Source organism: Crocuta crocuta, unplaced genomic scaffold (assembly GCF_008692635.1).
Source record: "Crocuta crocuta isolate KB4526 unplaced genomic scaffold, BGI_CrCroc_1.0 scaffold62, whole genome shotgun sequence".
Lineage (NCBI taxonomy): Eukaryota > Metazoa > Chordata > Mammalia > Carnivora > Hyaenidae > Crocuta > Crocuta crocuta.
In genome coordinates, this window is record NW_027529173.1 from 4,382,664 (window position 1) to 4,401,396 (window position 18,733).

General features: G+C 37.5%; 1 protein-coding gene and 1 long non-coding RNA gene across 5 annotated transcripts in view; one reads left to right on the top strand and one right to left on the bottom strand.

Moving 5' to 3' along the window:
- The window catches only part of LOC144226298 (uncharacterized), a 102,342-nt gene extending 96,602 nt beyond the window's left edge, over window positions 1-5,740 (bottom strand). For 2 of the 3 annotated variants that reach the window (XR_013333593.1, XR_013333592.1), the window contains exon 1: window positions 4,909-5,236. This is a non-coding gene — a long non-coding RNA (uncharacterized LOC144226298). Of the gene's footprint in view, window positions 1-4,908; window positions 5,237-5,571 lie in introns of those variants that run through there. The other variant, XR_013333596.1, reaches the window with a different exon arrangement.
- The window catches only part of SNX13 (sorting nexin 13), a 129,212-nt gene continuing 115,827 nt past the window's right edge, over window positions 5,349-18,733 (top strand). For both annotated transcript variants that reach the window (XR_013333591.1, XM_077757663.1), the window contains exon 1: window positions 5,349-5,543. Coding sequence is in view for 1 of the 2 variants with exons in the window: in XM_077757663.1 (XP_077613789.1) it covers window positions 5,532-5,543 (12 nt within the window). In the remaining variant the exon portion in view is untranslated. The remainder of the gene's footprint in view (window positions 5,544-18,733) is intronic.

Consider the following 18,733-nt stretch of genomic DNA (forward strand, 5'->3'; position numbering starts at 1 on the left):
GCAGTCTTTGATTTCACCCTTACTCTGTAAAAATGGAACTAGCTGAGTTAAGCCTTAATATGGGGACATATTGGGTTCTATGAGCACAGATTCCTTTTCTCATTTCCTCCTTGGGCTGAAGGAGAAAAAAGGAGGCCAAAGGCTAATCACAATATAAGAAAGAGGGAACATGATTATTGACAAATTTAAATTTTTAAAATTAAATTTGATTTTTAAAATTAAATTTTTAAAATTAAATTAAATTTCACTTTTAAAATTAAATTTTTAAAATTAAATTAATTTGATATACTTGTAGATACAGTATTTACACACATATAATTCAGAATTATACAACTATACAGAATTATATAACTATATATATACACACACATGTATATATCTAGGTATACATTATAGACTACATTATACATGTATACATTAAGTAATTAATACTATGTATACTATTTATACAATATACATTAATACAATGTATACTATTTATACAATAAATATAGACTGTACTATATGTAGACATTATGTATAAGTCTATGTATACATTAAATATAGATAATGTGAGTCTACAAAATAAGAGTACTGGACTTAACCCCATGTATAAAATAAAGGTCTATGAGTCCTTACTCATATGATTGAATCAATGAAAAATGAAGAAGAGAATAATTTCTCATGCAAAATAATTTCAAATCATTTAAGTAGATATTCTACCCTGACGTAGGAGCATAATTCCCTGCTGATAGTATTTGGCCTGCTGATAGTGACTTCCTTCCCAAGGAGTAGAGCAATATGGAAAGAGGGAAAAAAGAGTAACTTTGTAGTGGAGAAGTCTGACAAAAACTACCTCAGCCAGGTAGTTGATTGAAGTCAACGTTAACAGTGATAAATGATGTTGATAGTGTATTTCCCTGATAGGTGACTTTGAGGAACTCACTAAATTTGTCACGGCCTTGAAGGTAAGGAGATCTACTGTGAAAGTCTTCAACTGTTAAGTATAATATATGCAAAATGCCTCCCACAACATTTTAGGCCTGTAATAGGTACTGAAAAACAGTATTCGTATTTGAGAATCAAATGTTTGAGAATTGTGATGTTAAAAACAAAACTATTTTATTTTAAAAACTATTTAAAAAACTATTTTAAAAACTATTGACTGAGGTTGCCAGTGATCTTTTATTTTTGAAATGTGAACAGTATTATTTTGCTATAGCTGCATCTATTGTTAGCACAACTTCGTATTACTTGTTTTCTTAGGCTTGAGTTGCCTCAGTATTTCCTCAAAAAATACTATGCAAAAAAAAAAAAAAAAAGCACAGACTGGGCTATTTGAAGCTCGACTTCAGATCAGTCTTAAATGTCCTGAGATTTCTGTTTACGGCTGCTTATAGCTTACTGTCACTAAAGCTCTAACAAAGAATCAGGATATCCTGCTGTTGAGTGTTCTTACAACAGGTCTTCTCTGCTGGCTGTATATTATTTCAATACCGATTCACTGGCTTTGATATTGGGTCTTGTTAATGAATGTGTAGTACTATGTAATGTTCAGAAGAGGTGGTAGTTGACACTGACAATATCATATTACAAAGAAACTTGTGTGAAAAAAATGGCTCAAAAAACCAAAAGACTAAAATGTAACAACTGTTTGATATGTGTGATTTGCCTGAAAGGTTGCTACATTTTTCCAGTTTTTCAAAAAGAACTGTAGTTAATTTGTGACAACCTGAATATGTAGGAGAGCTTTTTTGGTCTGTTTTAAAACCAAAAGATATAGGGGCGCCTGGGTGGCTTAGTTGGTTAAGTGTCCGACTTTCGCTTAGGTCATGATCTCATGGTTCGTGGGTTCAAGCCCTGCGTTGGGCTCTGTGCTGACTGCCAGCTCAGAGCCTGGAGACTGTTTCAGAGTCTGTGATTCCCTTGCTCTCTGACCCTCCCCTGCTCACGCTGTCTCTCTCTCTCCTAGAAATAAATAAAACATTAAAAAAAAATTTAAAACCAAAAGATATATAGACTAGGTATACCAAATTGTTGCTTGGGGGTTTAGAAATCATTGGTAGTGGCCTGTTGAAAAGCATCACACACTTGATTTTAGCCTCTTACCTCTTTTGTCATCCTTTCCTGTGTTAATGGACAGATTGGACATTGCTGTTGGGGAATCAAATCTTCTGCAATAACAGCCACGTAAATATCCTTATCATGTGTTTCTTAAGACAGATTGTTTTGTTTTGAATTTCTGATTGATAGCCAAAAGACCCTACGTCTCAGATCAGTTGGTCCCAGGTTTCCTCTGTAACCACTGATACGATGTTTTTAAGATTACATGGAATGCAACTGTAATCTGTACCAAATTAGGTGCTTATTTTAAGCTAGCTGATTCTGTAAACATTCTCTTTCCCAACTATATAGCTCAATTTCCATAACTCACTGAAATGGCATACCTTAATCAGTTTTTGCTTCCCTTGCTAGCAAATTAATTTTAACTCATGCCCAAGATAAATGTAAGGTTTGTTTTAAATATATTTTATCTTTATATCCCTTGTCTCATTACCATTGTTAAAAATATTAGCAATGAGTTAGGTGAAGGAAAAGGCATAGCTCACAATTATGTCATAAACTTTTCTCTAGCATTCTAGTGACAATAAGTTATTTCCCCATAATTACAAGATAAGAACACATAATGGCCAATTTTTAAAAATTAACTTTTCAACACCAGAGATTTTGTTTTACATCAGAGGCACCTGGGTGGCTCAGTCTGTTAAGCATTCCGCTCTTGATTTCAGCACAGGTCACGAGCTCATGATTCGTGGGATCTAGCCCCACGTTGGGCTCTGTGCTGACAGCGCAGGGCCTGCTTGGGATTCTCTCCCCCCCCCCCATATCTACCCTTCCTCTGCNAGCCACCCAGGCGCCCCAAAAGAAATCAATTTTAATTAGGCTTTTTCCTTTTGAGGTCTTTTAGGAAATTATTTACCCATCCATTGAAGAAATTTTTATCAAGTGTCTACTATGTGCCATGCAAGATTCTTAGTATTCTAGGTGCTGAGGAAACATCAATGAACAAAACAAAAAAATCCCTGAACTTGTGGAGTTTATGTCCTAATGGAGGGAAGGCAGACAATAAGAAAAACAGTAAGTGTAAGAGTTATAAAATGAAGCAATGCCGNACATTTTAAATGGGATGGTCAGAGTAGGTTTCTTTAAAAAGATGATTATTTGAGCAAAGGTGGGACAGAAGAGAGGGATCTAGCCATGCAAGCAATTGGTGGAAAGATCCATCTAGATAAATAGTGCAAAGGCCCCAATTCAAGAACATGACTTGCTGTTATAGGAGCAGGAAAGCTGGGACAAAGTGATTAGTAGAAATGAGGTCAGAGAGGTGGATGTGAGGAGAGACTTGCAAGGCTAGCTAGCATAAGGTTTTTTTAGGTCACAGAAAGGGCTCTGGCTGAGCAAACTGGGAGCTAATGATTTTGGCTTTCTCCTAGGTCTACAGATAAACTTGTAAATGTTAAAAGCATGACCATGTCATATTACGGGTTGGTATAAAACTCAAGTAGTCTATACTTACTTTATCACCTTGAAAATAAGTGAAAATGTATTGCTTCTGCAATGGGAAAGTATGTGCAAAAAGTTAAATACTTGGGCTAGCTACCTAAATAACAGTTGTAATTCACCAGTTGGTATCTTAAATATTAATGAGTCTCCTTCTCTGTTTTCTTATTTACAGATTGGAATATCTTTTTCCAGCTTCCTTATCTCTAGTATCTTTTAGTTGCCCTTAATATCTTAGTCCAGATAGTATTTTCCAATCTTACTTCCTAGTCATCGCTTAATCTGTCATACTAGTAACACACTTTATTGTGTTGCAGAGGTCAGAATTCTGCTGGCCCAGTAATACGGAAATTATATATCAGATGTAAATAAAAACAAAAACTACTTTGCCTCAATTTAGTTGAGGCAAATTTAGTTGAATTCGGCAAAATGAGGATTCTTCTTGAATATGTGCCTGGCTACCTAAATAAGCGGTTTTGTTTCCTTGGTGAGGACGCAATAGAATAGAGATAACACAAGTTTGTAATGTCTTCACTTAGTATTTTTAGACTATAATAGCAGTAAGCAAATTTCATTTTATAGAATAGTACCGTTGTTAAGGAAACGAGTCGCTATTGGGGAAGGGGATTCCAGAACAGGGGAATGAACTACTGGCGTTACTTTTCCCAAATACTTTTGCATCCCTTGTTAAAAAAAAAAAAAAAAGAGAGAGAGAGAGAGAGAGATGGAAGGGTTCTGCATATCAAATCTGAAAATGTTCAATTTCCTTGTAAACTAGTTTCTAACACACAACAGAACAATACACTTTGACAGCAGGTTCAAGGTAAACTGGTAAACTACTTTCGTTAAAATTCGGGTAGAAGGGACTGCCTCTAACTCCACATATTGTAACTTTATCTAGTGGTAGATTCAGAATTGTGTCAGTCTCAGGGGCTTCTGAGAATGCACACTGAGTGCCAGAGTTTAGTCTCATTTTAACTTGGCATTATTTACAATGACACTGTAATCTGCTCACAGTGATACACACATTGTATCAAGAAGCCAGTAGAGCTGTAAAGATGACAGCTAAAAAGCAAAGGTGGCTTTAATTTTTTTTTTTAAGAGTCTCTTAGAAAAAGCAAAACTAAGCTCTCATAATGATTTAGGTGCTGGCCAATCACTTGATCAGCGACCGTCCCAACTGCTAGGATCGTGGGTAAAGCTGATACGCCTGTATCAATTCTACAACCTGTCGCACACCCCAAAAGAGGGCTCGCTGACGATTGGTTAAGAACAAAGGAAAGTTTCTGTCAAAGTTCAGGAAGAGAGGGACTGCGTGAGGGGCAGTTTCAGATCATATTTAACCCCACACCATAGAGGCAACCGAACCTCCGCGTGCTCTTCGGTCGCCGCTGTGCAAGGAAATGCGAGAGGGAAGTCTGTCTACAGGACATCTGCCTCCTGGTTCCCGAGATGCGCGAGGTCCGCAGCGCCATCAGTCGAAGGTTCGGCATCTGCCGGTCTCGCTCCAGCCTAGGGCCGGCCTACGGCGGCGAGCGGCGGAGGACGACCGAATCCGGCGGGCTGGCGCGCCGGGTCCCGGCCCGGCCCCACGCTGCGCCCCGTCTCCACTCCCGGCAATCCCAAGTTGCCCTGGGAACCCAGCTTTGGAGGCCTCACCGCCGTGGCCGAGTGGGCCGCGAGGCGCCCGCCTCCACTTCCCCACGCGCCGGCGCCATGGAGACGGTCACGAGTCGCCGGCGGCTCCTGCACCCACCAATGGGAGCGCACGTCGCAGAGAGACGCGGACGTCGCTCTTCCAAGATGGCGGCGCGTCCGTCGCGAGCAGCCGGGCCGGGGGGAAGCCAGCGAAGCCGAGTAAAGCCGCCGCCCGGGAGAGGACTGAAGGAGCTGTTTCGGCCGTTGGCGGCGGCTCGAGCAGTTTTCGCTGCTGCTACGGCTGTTGCCATGCGGCGAGGCTAGGGAGGAGCTCACTTCCCCGGGGTGTAATAATGTTAACAGAGGTAAGCGGCGACGGCGGCCAGTGTTTACCTGTGAAATGGGGAAGGGGCCGGCGCCAGCTCTTCCGAGGACATCATTTCTCCCGACCGCGGTCCCGATCCTCCGTAGCGGGCCCCGGGGCCCGAAGAGCAACGGGGATCCCACAAGTGCCCCCTGAATAGGAGCTGTGCTGACTCAACAGAGTCCCACCACCTCCGGCTGCTGTGCCTCTTCTTTCGTAGTTGCCACTTGCCCGTCGCCCGTGGCACTGGTCACCCTCCTGCTGTCGATACCTCCTAACTCATCGCTTCTTTCGTGGTGTCCCCTTACACGGTGCTCTGTGGCAGCGTCGGTCTCTCTGCGTTGGTGCTGCTTTTCCCCTACGGTTTGCCCGAGATCTCCCTTCTCCGGTCCCTGGCCTCCAGGGCCCTCCACCCCCAAGCTCGGTCAGCATCCTGGGTTTGTCACTCGGCCGGACCTCTTTTTCCCACCCCCTACTTTGACTACTTCTTGAAGTGGACCTTTTTTCTCAAGCTACACTTGGATAGCCCAGTTTATATCACCTCCCCCTCTAATCCCCACCCCTTGTCACCTTTTTAAACCGTAGGACTCAGAAAGTTCAGTTTAGCATCTACACTCTTGATTTGCTTAAAGGCTCCCTTGATAGTCTCTGTGGAACAGTTGTTGGGTTTTTTTTTTTTTTTTTCCCACTAGGACCTGAAATGGAAGTAGGGCAAGTATGACTAGCCAATCAGTTTCCCTTTTCTAGTGCTTGATGCCCATTGCAAACAGCAGACTTTTTGAGAAGTAGAGTTCTTTACTAGCAATACTTTAAGGGGAGGAATTAAATTGGTCTCATCAGATACTTGACCCCAGTTAAAACAGATGTAGTGCTATGTGGTGGTGTGGGCGTCATTGAAGGTAAATTGTGCAGCTTGTGGATTTGAGGAAATACCTTAGAAGCTGCTGGCTTGAAGTCCTGTGAAGGTTCTGAGGTCAGCTGTCAGGGACTAGTTTGGGCATCTTTGTGGGCTGAACTAAGGATAGGAAACAGTTTTAATGAGCAGTATTCCTTCCTCCCTGCGCCAAAAGGAAATAAAAACGCTTGTAGATGAGTGGCTTTTGTGGCGTGAAAATGTGATGAAAAAGGATTTACTTGCCTTTCCAATTTGATTAACTCTGAGGAAGTTCACACTTGGTATTTGCACTTAATGTATGCACAGAGCCTGGAATATGATTTATCTGGTAAATATTTTACTGGTTGGTTTTAATTAATGAACTACTTATTTCTGACAGTTTGTAGTTCACTTTATATTTTTAAATTCCACATTATTTTTCATCCTGGAGTTTGTTTTATTCCCGGAGATGATGGTGTAAGTTTCTGTTATCATTAGCAGTATTAGGTTTAAAGGAAAAAAAAGAGAGACCCAAGTAGCAGTTCTATTTTTACCTTCACTGTGATATTTTAGTGAGAATAATTAGCCTTCTAACAAGGATTCAGTGGTGTCTCTAATGTACGATATTTTATGACATGATCTTTTGATGACACTTGGCTTAGGTTAGCTTGTTGTAAAGAGTTGTAATGATGTCACATGAGCTCACTGTCTGCTAGTAAAATGCTAGTGTCTTGATGAGGAAGGACTGTGCCTTCTAAGTTTCTTTACTGAAAAATGATTTTGTGTTTCAGTGAAATATTTTAAGCAGTAAATCATTGATGCTAGTAAGAAGTACTGTAGTGCCGGGGCACCTGGGTGCTCAGTTGGTTGTGTCCAACTGTGTCAGGTCATTATTTCACCGTTCTTGGGTTTGAGCCCAGCTTTGGGCTCTGTGCTGACAGCTTGGAGCCTGAAGCCTGCTTCAGGTTCTGTGTCTCCCTCTCTTTCTGTCCTTCCTCCACTCGTGCTCAGTCACTAGTTCAAAAATAAATAAACGTTAAAATTTTTTTTTTTAATTATTTAAAAAAAAGATGTACTCTAGCGGTTTCTGTGTGTACCATTGGCAGTATCTGCTGAGTCCTTTCTGTTAACTACTACATGGGATTGCCTCTCCATAGGAAGGCCCAGATTAAATGCCACTTGGATTTTATCTTTGGTTTTCAGTACTCATTTTATATTAGAAAACTGAAGCCCAGAGACTTGTCCAAGGTCAAAGTTATTAGTTGCAAGTAATTTTCAGCTCTCTTGATAGATTCTATAATACATATTTCTTGTCTGAATATTGTCAGTAAGTAAACGGAGAATTATCATTACTTAAGAAAGACTTTTTGCTTTACTTTAGCTTTTCTTAAGGCTCAGAAATAGTCTTATTTTGAAATATATTAGATATAAAATTGTACTGCATATTGGTTACTAAAAACTTAGGAGTGTAGGATTACATTTTACTGTTGCTCTTAGTTTTAACCCAGGTCAGGAGGTATTAGGGGACGTGATTTAATTCATGTTAGATATCAAAATACATAATTACGAGCTGTGTCACAGAAGATTCTCTTGTTCAGCAAGTGTATATTGTGCTTAGAAAGTGGTGAGTGGTAGTATCTGCTTGGTTCTTCTACATCTCAGCATTGAGGTAGGAGACACTATTCTCATTAGCCAGGTGAGAAGACGGAGACTGAGTTAAAATAGTTTGCTTAAAATTATATAACAAATGGTAGAGCACTTAGGTCCTCCTATTCCAAATTGTGTGCTGTTTTTGTGGCTCAGTCTGGAATGCGCCATTGATGTTCTTTTGTAGTTGATAATCATCAGTATACTATTTTTAGATTTAGTGTTTTTGGTTTTTGTTTGTTTTTGAACCAGAGTGGGGATGCCAAGTATATAGATACATAATAGTAGTGATAAACATTCATTTGAAACTTTTCGGTTTTACATTTTGTCAAAATAGATCTTTGAAACCTTTTCAGAAATGAGAAAACATTCATGTGATCAATTAAGGGCCATACTAAGCTACAAGGAAAAATTACTCAATATGTACATTGAACTTTGAAACCTGCGATATGATAGATTGGTGTGATTTGAAAGTAGAGCCCCAGTAGGTCTTCCTGCCCCCTCCCCCCGACTTTTTTTTAAAGAGGAGTTAGCATAGTTTCTGATTTAAACCTTTTGACTTCAATTTGTATTATTTTCACTCAATTGAAATATTTAGAACACTTGCGAGACATACCTGTGCGTCTTTTGCGTTTTCCATATAGAGATGACAGGTTTGTTTGTTTTAAATGTTTAGTTAAAATTTTTCCCCTTCTACTGTCTTTGCCCATTGGGACTTGTTTTTCTTAATTTTGCTCTTATTGGTCACGGTATACTTGAAAACTATTTCATACCCGCTCATCCTCAACCCTTCTCTTTTAAAAATAAGTGTAAGTTTCCATATATCATAATTAGGGTATGGGATGTTTACTTAAGGATTTGTGAAAATTAATCTGAGTTTTCATACCATTAGAATATAATGAAATATTTATCAGTGAATTTTCATTAAACACCTTTTAAAACTTTTTTTCAAAAGCTATTAAGGTTATTATCCTGAGCATTTATTATTAACAGAGAACGAAAGCTATAGTAGATGTAGGAAAATATGTTGAATTTGAACCAGAGCTATGGTACATTCAAAGTTTTGCCTAAAACCCAGTAATGATCAGTCAGGCTGTTGACATTTGTCTTGTGCTTCTAAAAATACAGAGTAAAAAGTTGTACCTGTTTAAACTTAATAGCTTGAGCTGTGCTCAAATGTAAGGCATTAGTAAATGTTAAATAAAAAAGGTTTATGTTTGTATTAATTCACTGCCACCCAGATTTATTGGTTTTTACATATTAATATAAATCATTGATTTTGTGGTTAACAAATAAGATACAGATGGGAAAAGGTGTACTCTGTAGTACTTTTAAAAGTTCCAGGTTAATAGTTGTTAATGGAATAAAATTTTGTGTTTCAAATACATTTTGAAGATGTTTGAACAAAGGAAGTTAATTGCTTTGTTCTTTCAGGATTTCTCATAGCTTTTGATAGGTGATTTGCTTTCAAAGAAGGTGGTAGAATTTGCATTATATGGCAACGTTGTGTAACCATGTGATGGGTAATTTTATTTGTCAGTTTGATAGGCCACTGGAGTGCCCAGATTAAACATTATTCCTGGGTGTGTCTGTTAGGGTGTACCTGGATGAGGATGAGATTAGCATTTGATTCAGTGGTCTCTTTAAAGTAGATTGCTCCCATTGTGGATGCTCACTATCTAAACCGTCTAATCCTTTGAGGGCTGGCATAGGAATTTGCCTCCCTCGCCTTTACTGTTTGAGCGGGGGCATCACATCTCATCTTTTCCTCGTGGGCTGGGATTTAAATGATCAGCTCTCTGGTTCTTAGGCCTTTGGACTGAATTACCACTAGTTTTCCCAGATCTCCAGCTTGCACATGACAGATTGTGAGCCTTCTCAGGCCCTGTCATCATTTGAACCAATTCCTCATAATCTCCTTTAAAAAATATCTATATCTCCTATTGGTTCTGTTTCTTTGGAGAACTCTGACTTAGCAGAGACTTAGAGAGTTTCTTATATGGGAAATCCTGGGATGTGATTGGCTGTACAGCAAGGAAAGGTCTTTGGACTTTGAGGGCTCTTTTTAAAGACACACACACACACACACACACAAACACACTCTTGCCCGTCATAAATGTTTAGTAAAAAATTATGACTTGATTTTGTTAAGAGAAATATTCTTGGGATGGGTTAATCTTTAAACAACATGAGCAATTTTTAAAATGATTAGTAACTGCTTGGGTAAAGGCTTCTAACCAGAACAAGAACCATAGCTCCATTGGCATTTAAAGGAAGTTAAGAAGTAAGAAGGAGATTTTATAATCTGTCTAGAATGAGACTGGCTTAAAACTGTATATACAGTATTGTTTACCATGTTTTAATAAGCCAAATTGAATATTGACAGTCATTTCTCAAGAATTTTAAAGGGGTGGGGCGCCTGGTTGGCTCAGTAGAGTAGAGTGTGTGACTCTTGATCTCTGTGTTGTAAGTTTGAGCCCCATGTTGGATGTAGAGATTACCTAAAAATAAAATCTTTAAAAAAATTTTGTTTTAAATGTTAATGTTTGTTCTTGAGAAAGAGTGTGTGTGAGTGAGCGCTGGAGGGGCAGAGAGAGAGAGAAAGAGAGAGAAAGAATCTGAAGCAAGCTCCAGGCTCCAAGCTGTCAGCATAGAGCCGACATGGGCTTGAACTCATCAGCCAGGAGATCATGACCTGAGCTAAAGTCAGGCACTTAACTGCCTGAGCAACCCTGGTTCCCCCCACCCCCAATGAAATTTAAAAGGCCTTTGTTTTATTTTTTCCCTTTTGGTTCTAGATTATCAGAGCTTATAAATAAATCACATTCATAATAACTTTCATTATGCTTTATTAATCCAGTACAACTAAGACTCTTGTTCATCACTCCTGATTAGTAGCTACCTAGTTGATAGAATTGCAGGCAAAAGGAAATCTATGTGACATTTTAGTTAAGCCCTATAAGTTTATATTAAATATACCTTTCATTTGGTATTTAGAAATACTAAAATAGCGGCTTTAGATTTTCATGACTATCCTTGGAGGTCCTCGATGGGGAGATATCAGTGCATCTGACTCTTGTTTGGATGGATTTTTCCAAAGTTTGTTGACCAGTTTTCCATAGACATTGATAAAAAATATTTTCTTAACTAGTCTATGGTATGTTTATGATTAAAGTAATACAGTAATTGCTACACATTTATAAAATTACTTTATTTGAGGAAATATGGAATTAAATTTGGGAGAACTGAGAAATAAGTAGAAATGTTTGTACTTTTAAAGATTACAGGTATTGGTTGTATGTCATATGGCCCCTATAAAATGTATTGGCTTTTCATCTGTTCATATATTAACTACCAGTATATATGTAGCCTTTTGCAGATTATATAGGGTGCTTTATGTATTAAACTAGTTATGTTAAATGTACTCATGCCTACTTATGTTTTGTTTCATTTCTAGCTGTGGAATGAAGAGAAATCTCTTAAAGGGAGAAGAAAAAGGGTATGAGAGGATCTTTGCTTCAGGTGGAATCAAGCTCTGTTAGCTGAATTATAATGGAAAAGGAGAGAGCATCAACTTTTGGAAGAGGGAGAAAATAGGTTCTATCATGGGGAAGAGTGTTCAGTGCTGGTCACTCACTAGCTAGCCATTTGGTGGCGAAACTAAGTGACTTTATGACATTCCCTGAGTGACTTTTTAAGTGTGTTTTGAAATTTTGTGGTTTCACAGACCATTAAGTGCTCTCTCTATTGATGGTAATCTAAAATTGGCTTCTATTTCTCAGATTTAATTTTCATATTACAATACTTTATTATTATTTTTTAAAATGTTTATTTGTTTTGAGAGAGAGAATGAGAGAGAGAGAAAGAGAGGAAGGAAGCTGCGAGCAGGGGAGGAGCAGAGAGAGAGGGAGAGAGAATCCCAAGCAGGTTCCTGCTCTGAGTGGAGTCCTACATGGAGCTTGATCACTGTGAGGTTATGACTGGAGCCGGGGGACACTTAACTGACTGAGCCACCCAGGTTTCCTGTTACTACAGCACTTTAAATATCTGAGAGGAGAGGGAACTTTGAATTAAATCAAGTGGACAGCTTTTAAACTATTTTAACCTCTTTAATATTGAGTGACTAAATAGGCTGGACTCCCGTTAATGCATCCTCACGTCGGTCAACAAATTAACACTTATCACAGAAGTGAGACAACATACAAATAACCTTAATATGAGTTCCAACTTCACTTATTTATGATGTGAAATTGGGGAAGTTGTTTGAAATTTTTGAGTCTTAGTTTCCTTATTTATAAAATTGGATAATAGCAACTTTCTAGCTGCTCTCACATTGTTGTGAAGATCAGATAAAATGAGAGTACAGAGAATATAACTCTTTGTAAATTGCCAATCATTATACAAATATTAGTGGTTAATACACCAGGTGTTTTCTCTATGAATTCCAGTCCTAGGGTCCGTCCATTCAGGCTATGGCTCACTAGCTGCTCAGTGGGTAGATGAATGGATCTACTGAGAAAGAGGGTGCCCCCTGGCCATTGGTGTAGTTACATGGGAGTCAAGGAATAGATTAGAAGTGAAAGGAAAAAAAAAATGTAGACTAAGAGCATGTCTTGCAAACTAGTAATGAGGTTAGTTTAGCTTGCAGTTGGTAAACTGATTAAGAATTTTTGAAACAAATTATTTTTTTATTTTTTTATGTTTTTAATGTTTGCTTATTTAAAAAAATTTTTTTTTAAATTTATTTCTGAGAGAGAGAGACTGCGTGAGCAGGGGAGGGTCAGAGAGAGAGGGAGACACAGAATCTGAAGCAGCTCCAGGCTCCGAACTGTCAGCACAGAGCCCAACGCGGGGCTCGAACCCACAAACTGTGAGATCATGACCTGTGCTGAAGTCAGAAGTTCAACTGACTGAGCCACCCAGGTGCCCCAATGTTTGCTTATTTTTAAAGGAGAGAAAGAACATGAGTGGGGAGGGAGACACAGAATCTTTAGCAGGCTTCAGGCTCTGAACTGTCAGCACAGAGCCCGATATGAGGTTCGAACTCCTGAAGAGCCATGAGATCATGACCTGAGCTGAAGTCGGACGTTTACCCATGAGCCACCCAGGCGCCCCTGAAACAGAAATTCTCAGAAATATTTTGAAAAAGTTTACTTACTTGAAGTTTAGTTGTCATTTGTACATATTCTTAAATATTTGTGGGAAAAGAAATCTTTTAATCAATTCTGGTCACTTCTTGAAAGGAGGGAGAAGCTGTTAGGATAATTTTCATTAAGCTTTGGTCATAACTTGTACTGGAGATTCATTTTTGTGGGTTAATTTGTTCACCAAACACAAATACACCTGCTGTATTGGCAGGCACATGAGAAGTTCTGGTGCGGAAGTGGTGAGTCAGATCTGAAACCTGCACTGAGAAAATTTACTATCAGAGCTAAATTGTGCCAGTTGGGCAATCATTCAGCTGAAGCCTTGAAGTCTTTTGTCAAAACAAAACAGGTAACATAATTAAAGGATGGAAAATTAAGGGAAATAGAAGGGAAATAAAAGGTTGGAATATGTAATTAAAAGATAATTACCTGCATTAGCTTTATAACTCCAGGTAAAACTACCAGTTTGGATGAGATGGCAGCTCTAAAATGAGTGTCTCCTTGCAATTGAAGTTTCAGCCATCTTGCCGGTATATATTTGCTATATTTTTATCCGAGCTAATTCATGATAAAAAAAAAAATGAGAACAGAGAAGCAAAAAATAGAAAGAAAGAAAGCTCAGGTCATGATCTCACCGTTTGTGGGTTCGAGCCCTGCGTCAAGCTCTGTGCTGACAGCCTAGAGCCTGGAGCCTGCTTCGGATTCTGTGTCTCCCTCTCTCTCTGATCCTCCCCTGCTTACTCTCTGTCTCAGAAATAAATAAAACATTAAAAAAAATTTAAAAAGACTCTAAATTTCCTTAAGCGGTCTCCTGTAGTCTACTGAAGGATCCAGCTGAACTCCATTACCTTGGTGAAAGTAACACTTGGTCTTTACCCCCATACATTATATATTCATTTTTCTAAAATCTTTTTTTGTTTTTATTCCCCACGAGAATGTAAACTGAAGATGTGGCTCACAGTTGTGTTCCCAGTGCCTAGAACAGGGCTTGATACTTAGTGTCCTCACTAAATATCTGGTAAATGAATAAATGTTAAATATTTCCTTTAGTAAGATTAAGGTAAAAGTGAAAAATAAGACAAAAGCTGTCTATCATAAATTTAAGCTGTCACATTAATTGCCCTTCAAGGATTGGTTACTATCAGTGTCTTTTAGACATTTTTCAGTAGGACATTGTGGTTGAATATTGTGTTTGGGATCACAAAACAACAACAACAAAATAGAAAAAGTTGAACACCAGGCTTTTTTGTTAGAATGTAATTCTGTCTTGATTTTTCCAACAGGTAAAAATCTTATTGGATTGATCTTATTTTCGTATGACCAGTTACAAATGCAGGAACAACTTAGAATTTTATCTTGTATCTTTTTAATACTTGAATTTTTTTTTTTAAGTTGGCTCCACACCCAGAATGGAGCCCAAAGCAGGGCTTGAACTCCCAACCCTGATGAGATCAAGACCTGAGCTGAGATTAAGAGTTGGACACTTAACCATCTGAACTACCCAGGCACCCCATTACTTGATTTTTATTATGATTTTATGTGTACTACTTAAAATTTGTATTCTTGAACTAGATAAACTTAAAGCTTTGTTTCTAATAGTACACTAGTGCTGATTTTTGTGTTTTGTTACTGTTTCACAGTTTGTAATACCTCTAATGCTATCTTGAAAGTTTGCAAGTATGAGTAAAATTTTGGGCATGGATTTTAAAAAGTTGGAAATTTTGGGTGGGTATATCTTTAAGGAGGTCAGCTGTTACTTTAATCTCTTGACTAAAATTCCTCTGAGTGTCACTATTGGAGACAGAACATAGATCATTTCACCCATCTACAATTCCATTGTAAATTCAGAGATCATATGTACCAGAAAAGTTCCCTGAAGTAATTCTTTGTTCAATTTTAATGATCTTTACTCTTTAAGTTAGTATGAGATACTCCTATATGGCAGCTGGAATTATTTACTGTTGTTGGTTTATTGTACTGCTTTCTCCAATTTCCCGAGGAACATTTTTATTCTGATGGCATCTGTGAAACCCCCAAGGTGAATCCTGCTTTTGCTTTTGACCTTAGTTCTGCCTTATTGGAGAGTCCTTATAAGTAGTTTCACTTAAACCTGAATTGGTTTTGCTCCTGGAACCCTGGGACTACTATTAAAGCCTAGCTGTGGTTTGGCATCTGAGAAGAGTATATGATTCTTTGTATTGTGACTTTTTTAAAAAAGTTTTTTAATGTTTTATTTTTGAGAGAGAGGGGGTTGGGAACGAGCACGTGTGTGCATGTGCACGCACATGTGCAATGTGGGGAGGGCAGAGAAAGAGGGAGATACAGAATCTGAAGTAGGCTGTGCAGACAGCTCAGAGCCTGACATGGGGCTTGAACCGTGAGATCATGATCTGAGCCAGAGTTGGACATTTAACCGACTGAGCCACCCAGGCGCCCCTGTATTGTTGTGAGACAACATACGTGTGGAGAATGGCTTTTGGATTCACCATCAGTTAAGGCTTAGAAATCATAAAACTGATTGAAGTTGTACAGTGCTAATGGAAGAGTTAAGTATGAAATAAAATTTCATCTCATTTTAGGTATTAACATAAATTTTGGAAAGTAATTGGTCTGATGTTAAGATATGATATTATGTGTTATCTAGTGTTTCTTTGAGTCATAATATTGTGCTTTAAATTTGTTCTTGATTTCTCTTCCCCAGTTTATTTGAGATGGCATATTTTTCTCAGGGAATTTAATCAGACTGCAGCTATTAATATAATCAGCTATTTTTACATCCGAAGTTAATTACTAACATCTCATGCATTTTCTTGAGTAGTACCTAAGTGTTTTAACACTTTAAACCATTGGAATAGTCTAATTCTGGTAAAAGTGAACAGAATAAGAAGAAATGGGCTAAGAGGATGTTGGAGGCAGCTTGAAAAGTGTAACACAGCAAAGAGAGAAAGAAACCAAAATAATATATTTTACAAAGAGGGTGTGTTGATTACATAAAAATTTTAGAAAGATCAATTAGGCTTAAGAGTATTTTATAATTTATTAAAAGTGTGTTTTATGAACCCAAAAAACTCTGCAAGTTAATGTCTGATAACACAGAATATTTAATCAAATAATAGACACTAATGCAAAACTTATAGGACTACCAAAGTTAGTGTGATTATCTTTGTACTGGGTTGCAGTGATAATCATCTTTTTTTCTATATCTATATACCTTTATACACACACATATATGTATCTTCTGATCGCAAATTGAACATTCCTAAGTTTTGAAGTGTGTATGTGGATGGTAAGAGTGATGGCTAGAGTCATATTATTTGGATTTGAATCAAAGTTTTCTCATGTTAAAGCATTTTGGCTTTGAAAATTTAATAATCTTTTGACCCTTAGTTTTCTCATCTGTGTAAGTTAATGGTACTTATGCCACAGGGTTGTTAGAAGTACTAAATGAAATTAACACATGTTAAGTACTGTGAAGCGTTTCCCACAGTAATAATTAGTAAATAATAGGTTTTATTATTAGTTCTTCAGATGTAAATAGCAAGTAGTTTATTTTCATAACTTAGGGTTTAGTGTTTGAAGTTGTTTTCTGTGTTCTTTGTGTCATTGAGGTTTTAAAATGTCAAAAATAACAAATCCTCTTTGACCTAGATGATCTAATTTTCCCATCCTCTCTGTTTTTAATAACTTTCTAATTTATGTATTACATTAAGAGCTAGATTAAGACTAAATTTCAGGAGGAAATCGAGAGGTGCTACCTGTACTTTATGAATTGGTCATAACTAGAACTTTTGACTAATATATATCTTCTGGCCATTAAAGCTTTTTACTGTAGATGAAGTGAAAAGGAAGAGTAGTACAATTTGACATTAAGCTTTAAAAATGCCAGTGTTGTATAGTTTTCTCTTACAGGAAGTACTCTGATTCTTGTCAGTTTGATAAAGTTTTATGTAAAGCAGCTTTGAATTTATGTAAGCTCTTCTATTAGATTGTTCCTTTTATAGTAGGGATAGATAGGTGAGGAATGTAAGAATCCTTTGTTTAAAATATAAATATATATATGCATACATATATCCACACACATATATAATTGGTTTGATTAGTATAGATAATACTGTGCAATGGGTTAAGAAAAGCACTGAGGGCTACATTATTACAAATAAAATTTGTACTTACAAGTCTAAATATGGATATGAAGTATATAAATAATTTCAGTCTCTTTATACAACAGCTGCCTATTTACATTCATACAATAATAAACTGTTATACTCAAGAAGGAGGTGTTCATGTTATAAAAACATTTTACTTAGTTGGAGATTTTGCCATCACAGTCCTTTGTGGGTGAATCTAGATGTCTTTATCTTCCTTTCCATACTTAGGTTTCCCTTCTTATTACTGATGCTTTTTGGATATGTTGATTATTTTCTCTTGGTTCTATCTTTTATTCTCTGTGTCTATAAGCTTACAGCTTACTCTCTTGGGGCTTTTCCCCAACCTTTACCCTTTCCTCCCTCTTAACAAAAAAATAGGCCACGATAAAGAATTTAACCTTGCTTTTTAACTTACACAACACTTATGGATGTAAAAATATTTTCCATTGTTAATTTAAGAGGTGAACAAATAAAACAGCTTATATATATTTAATGCATTGTATTAGAATTTCTTTCTATGGTTGTATGCCTCTTGTCTGAATTTATTTGGATTAAAAGGACTCATGATCTCTGAGTTAATGAACACTGTTGAGTTTTTTTTTATTGTGATTTAAGAGAATTTTGTAGTACTTTCAGGGTCATTGTTCTCATATGAAGCTGTTACTGTACAGCCTTCAGAAGTGTGAAGGAAATTTATGTGAATCTGTGCTAAAGCATACCGTGAAAGTTATCTGAAGTCTAATAGCTGCATCAGATCTAATTGACATTAGATTCTCAGTTTAGTTACTTCAGGTGTTTCTGATAAATTGAATTTTTGAAACTCAATTAATCACTTTTATTTGGCTATTCAGATATCACGTATAGAATTTTGCCCATCCCCTCCTCACTTCCTTTTTGAAAAGTCTACTTGAGAGTCAGTGTAAAATAATGGTACAGAGCATGCTTGAATTTTAAACCAAGCTCAGTGCATGGTCCAGTTCTATGAGCTGTTTCCTCATTTGTAGAATAGAGTTAGTAATATAACTTCTGTCAGAGTTGTTGTGAGACTTAAATATATATAAAGTGGTTAGCAAAGGTGTTAGCCAATGCTAAGTAAATGATGGCTCCTATTGTTGTTTTAGAGGACTCCCTTTTTCATAAGAAGGAAAGGTAGAAGATTGGTGATAGTTAATTGCTAAGCTGGGCATTGAAGATCTAGCTCTCTGCTGTGATAGGCTTGTGTTGTTTTGATTTCCCCTTGGGTGATATATTATGGGGAAAAGCAGAAGTTGAGTTGTGAATATTGAAACTTCTTTCTTGTATTGTTATAGTCATATGTAAATGAGGGAGAAGAGAGACCATTTATGAATATGGCCTGTTTTATCTTGCTATTGCA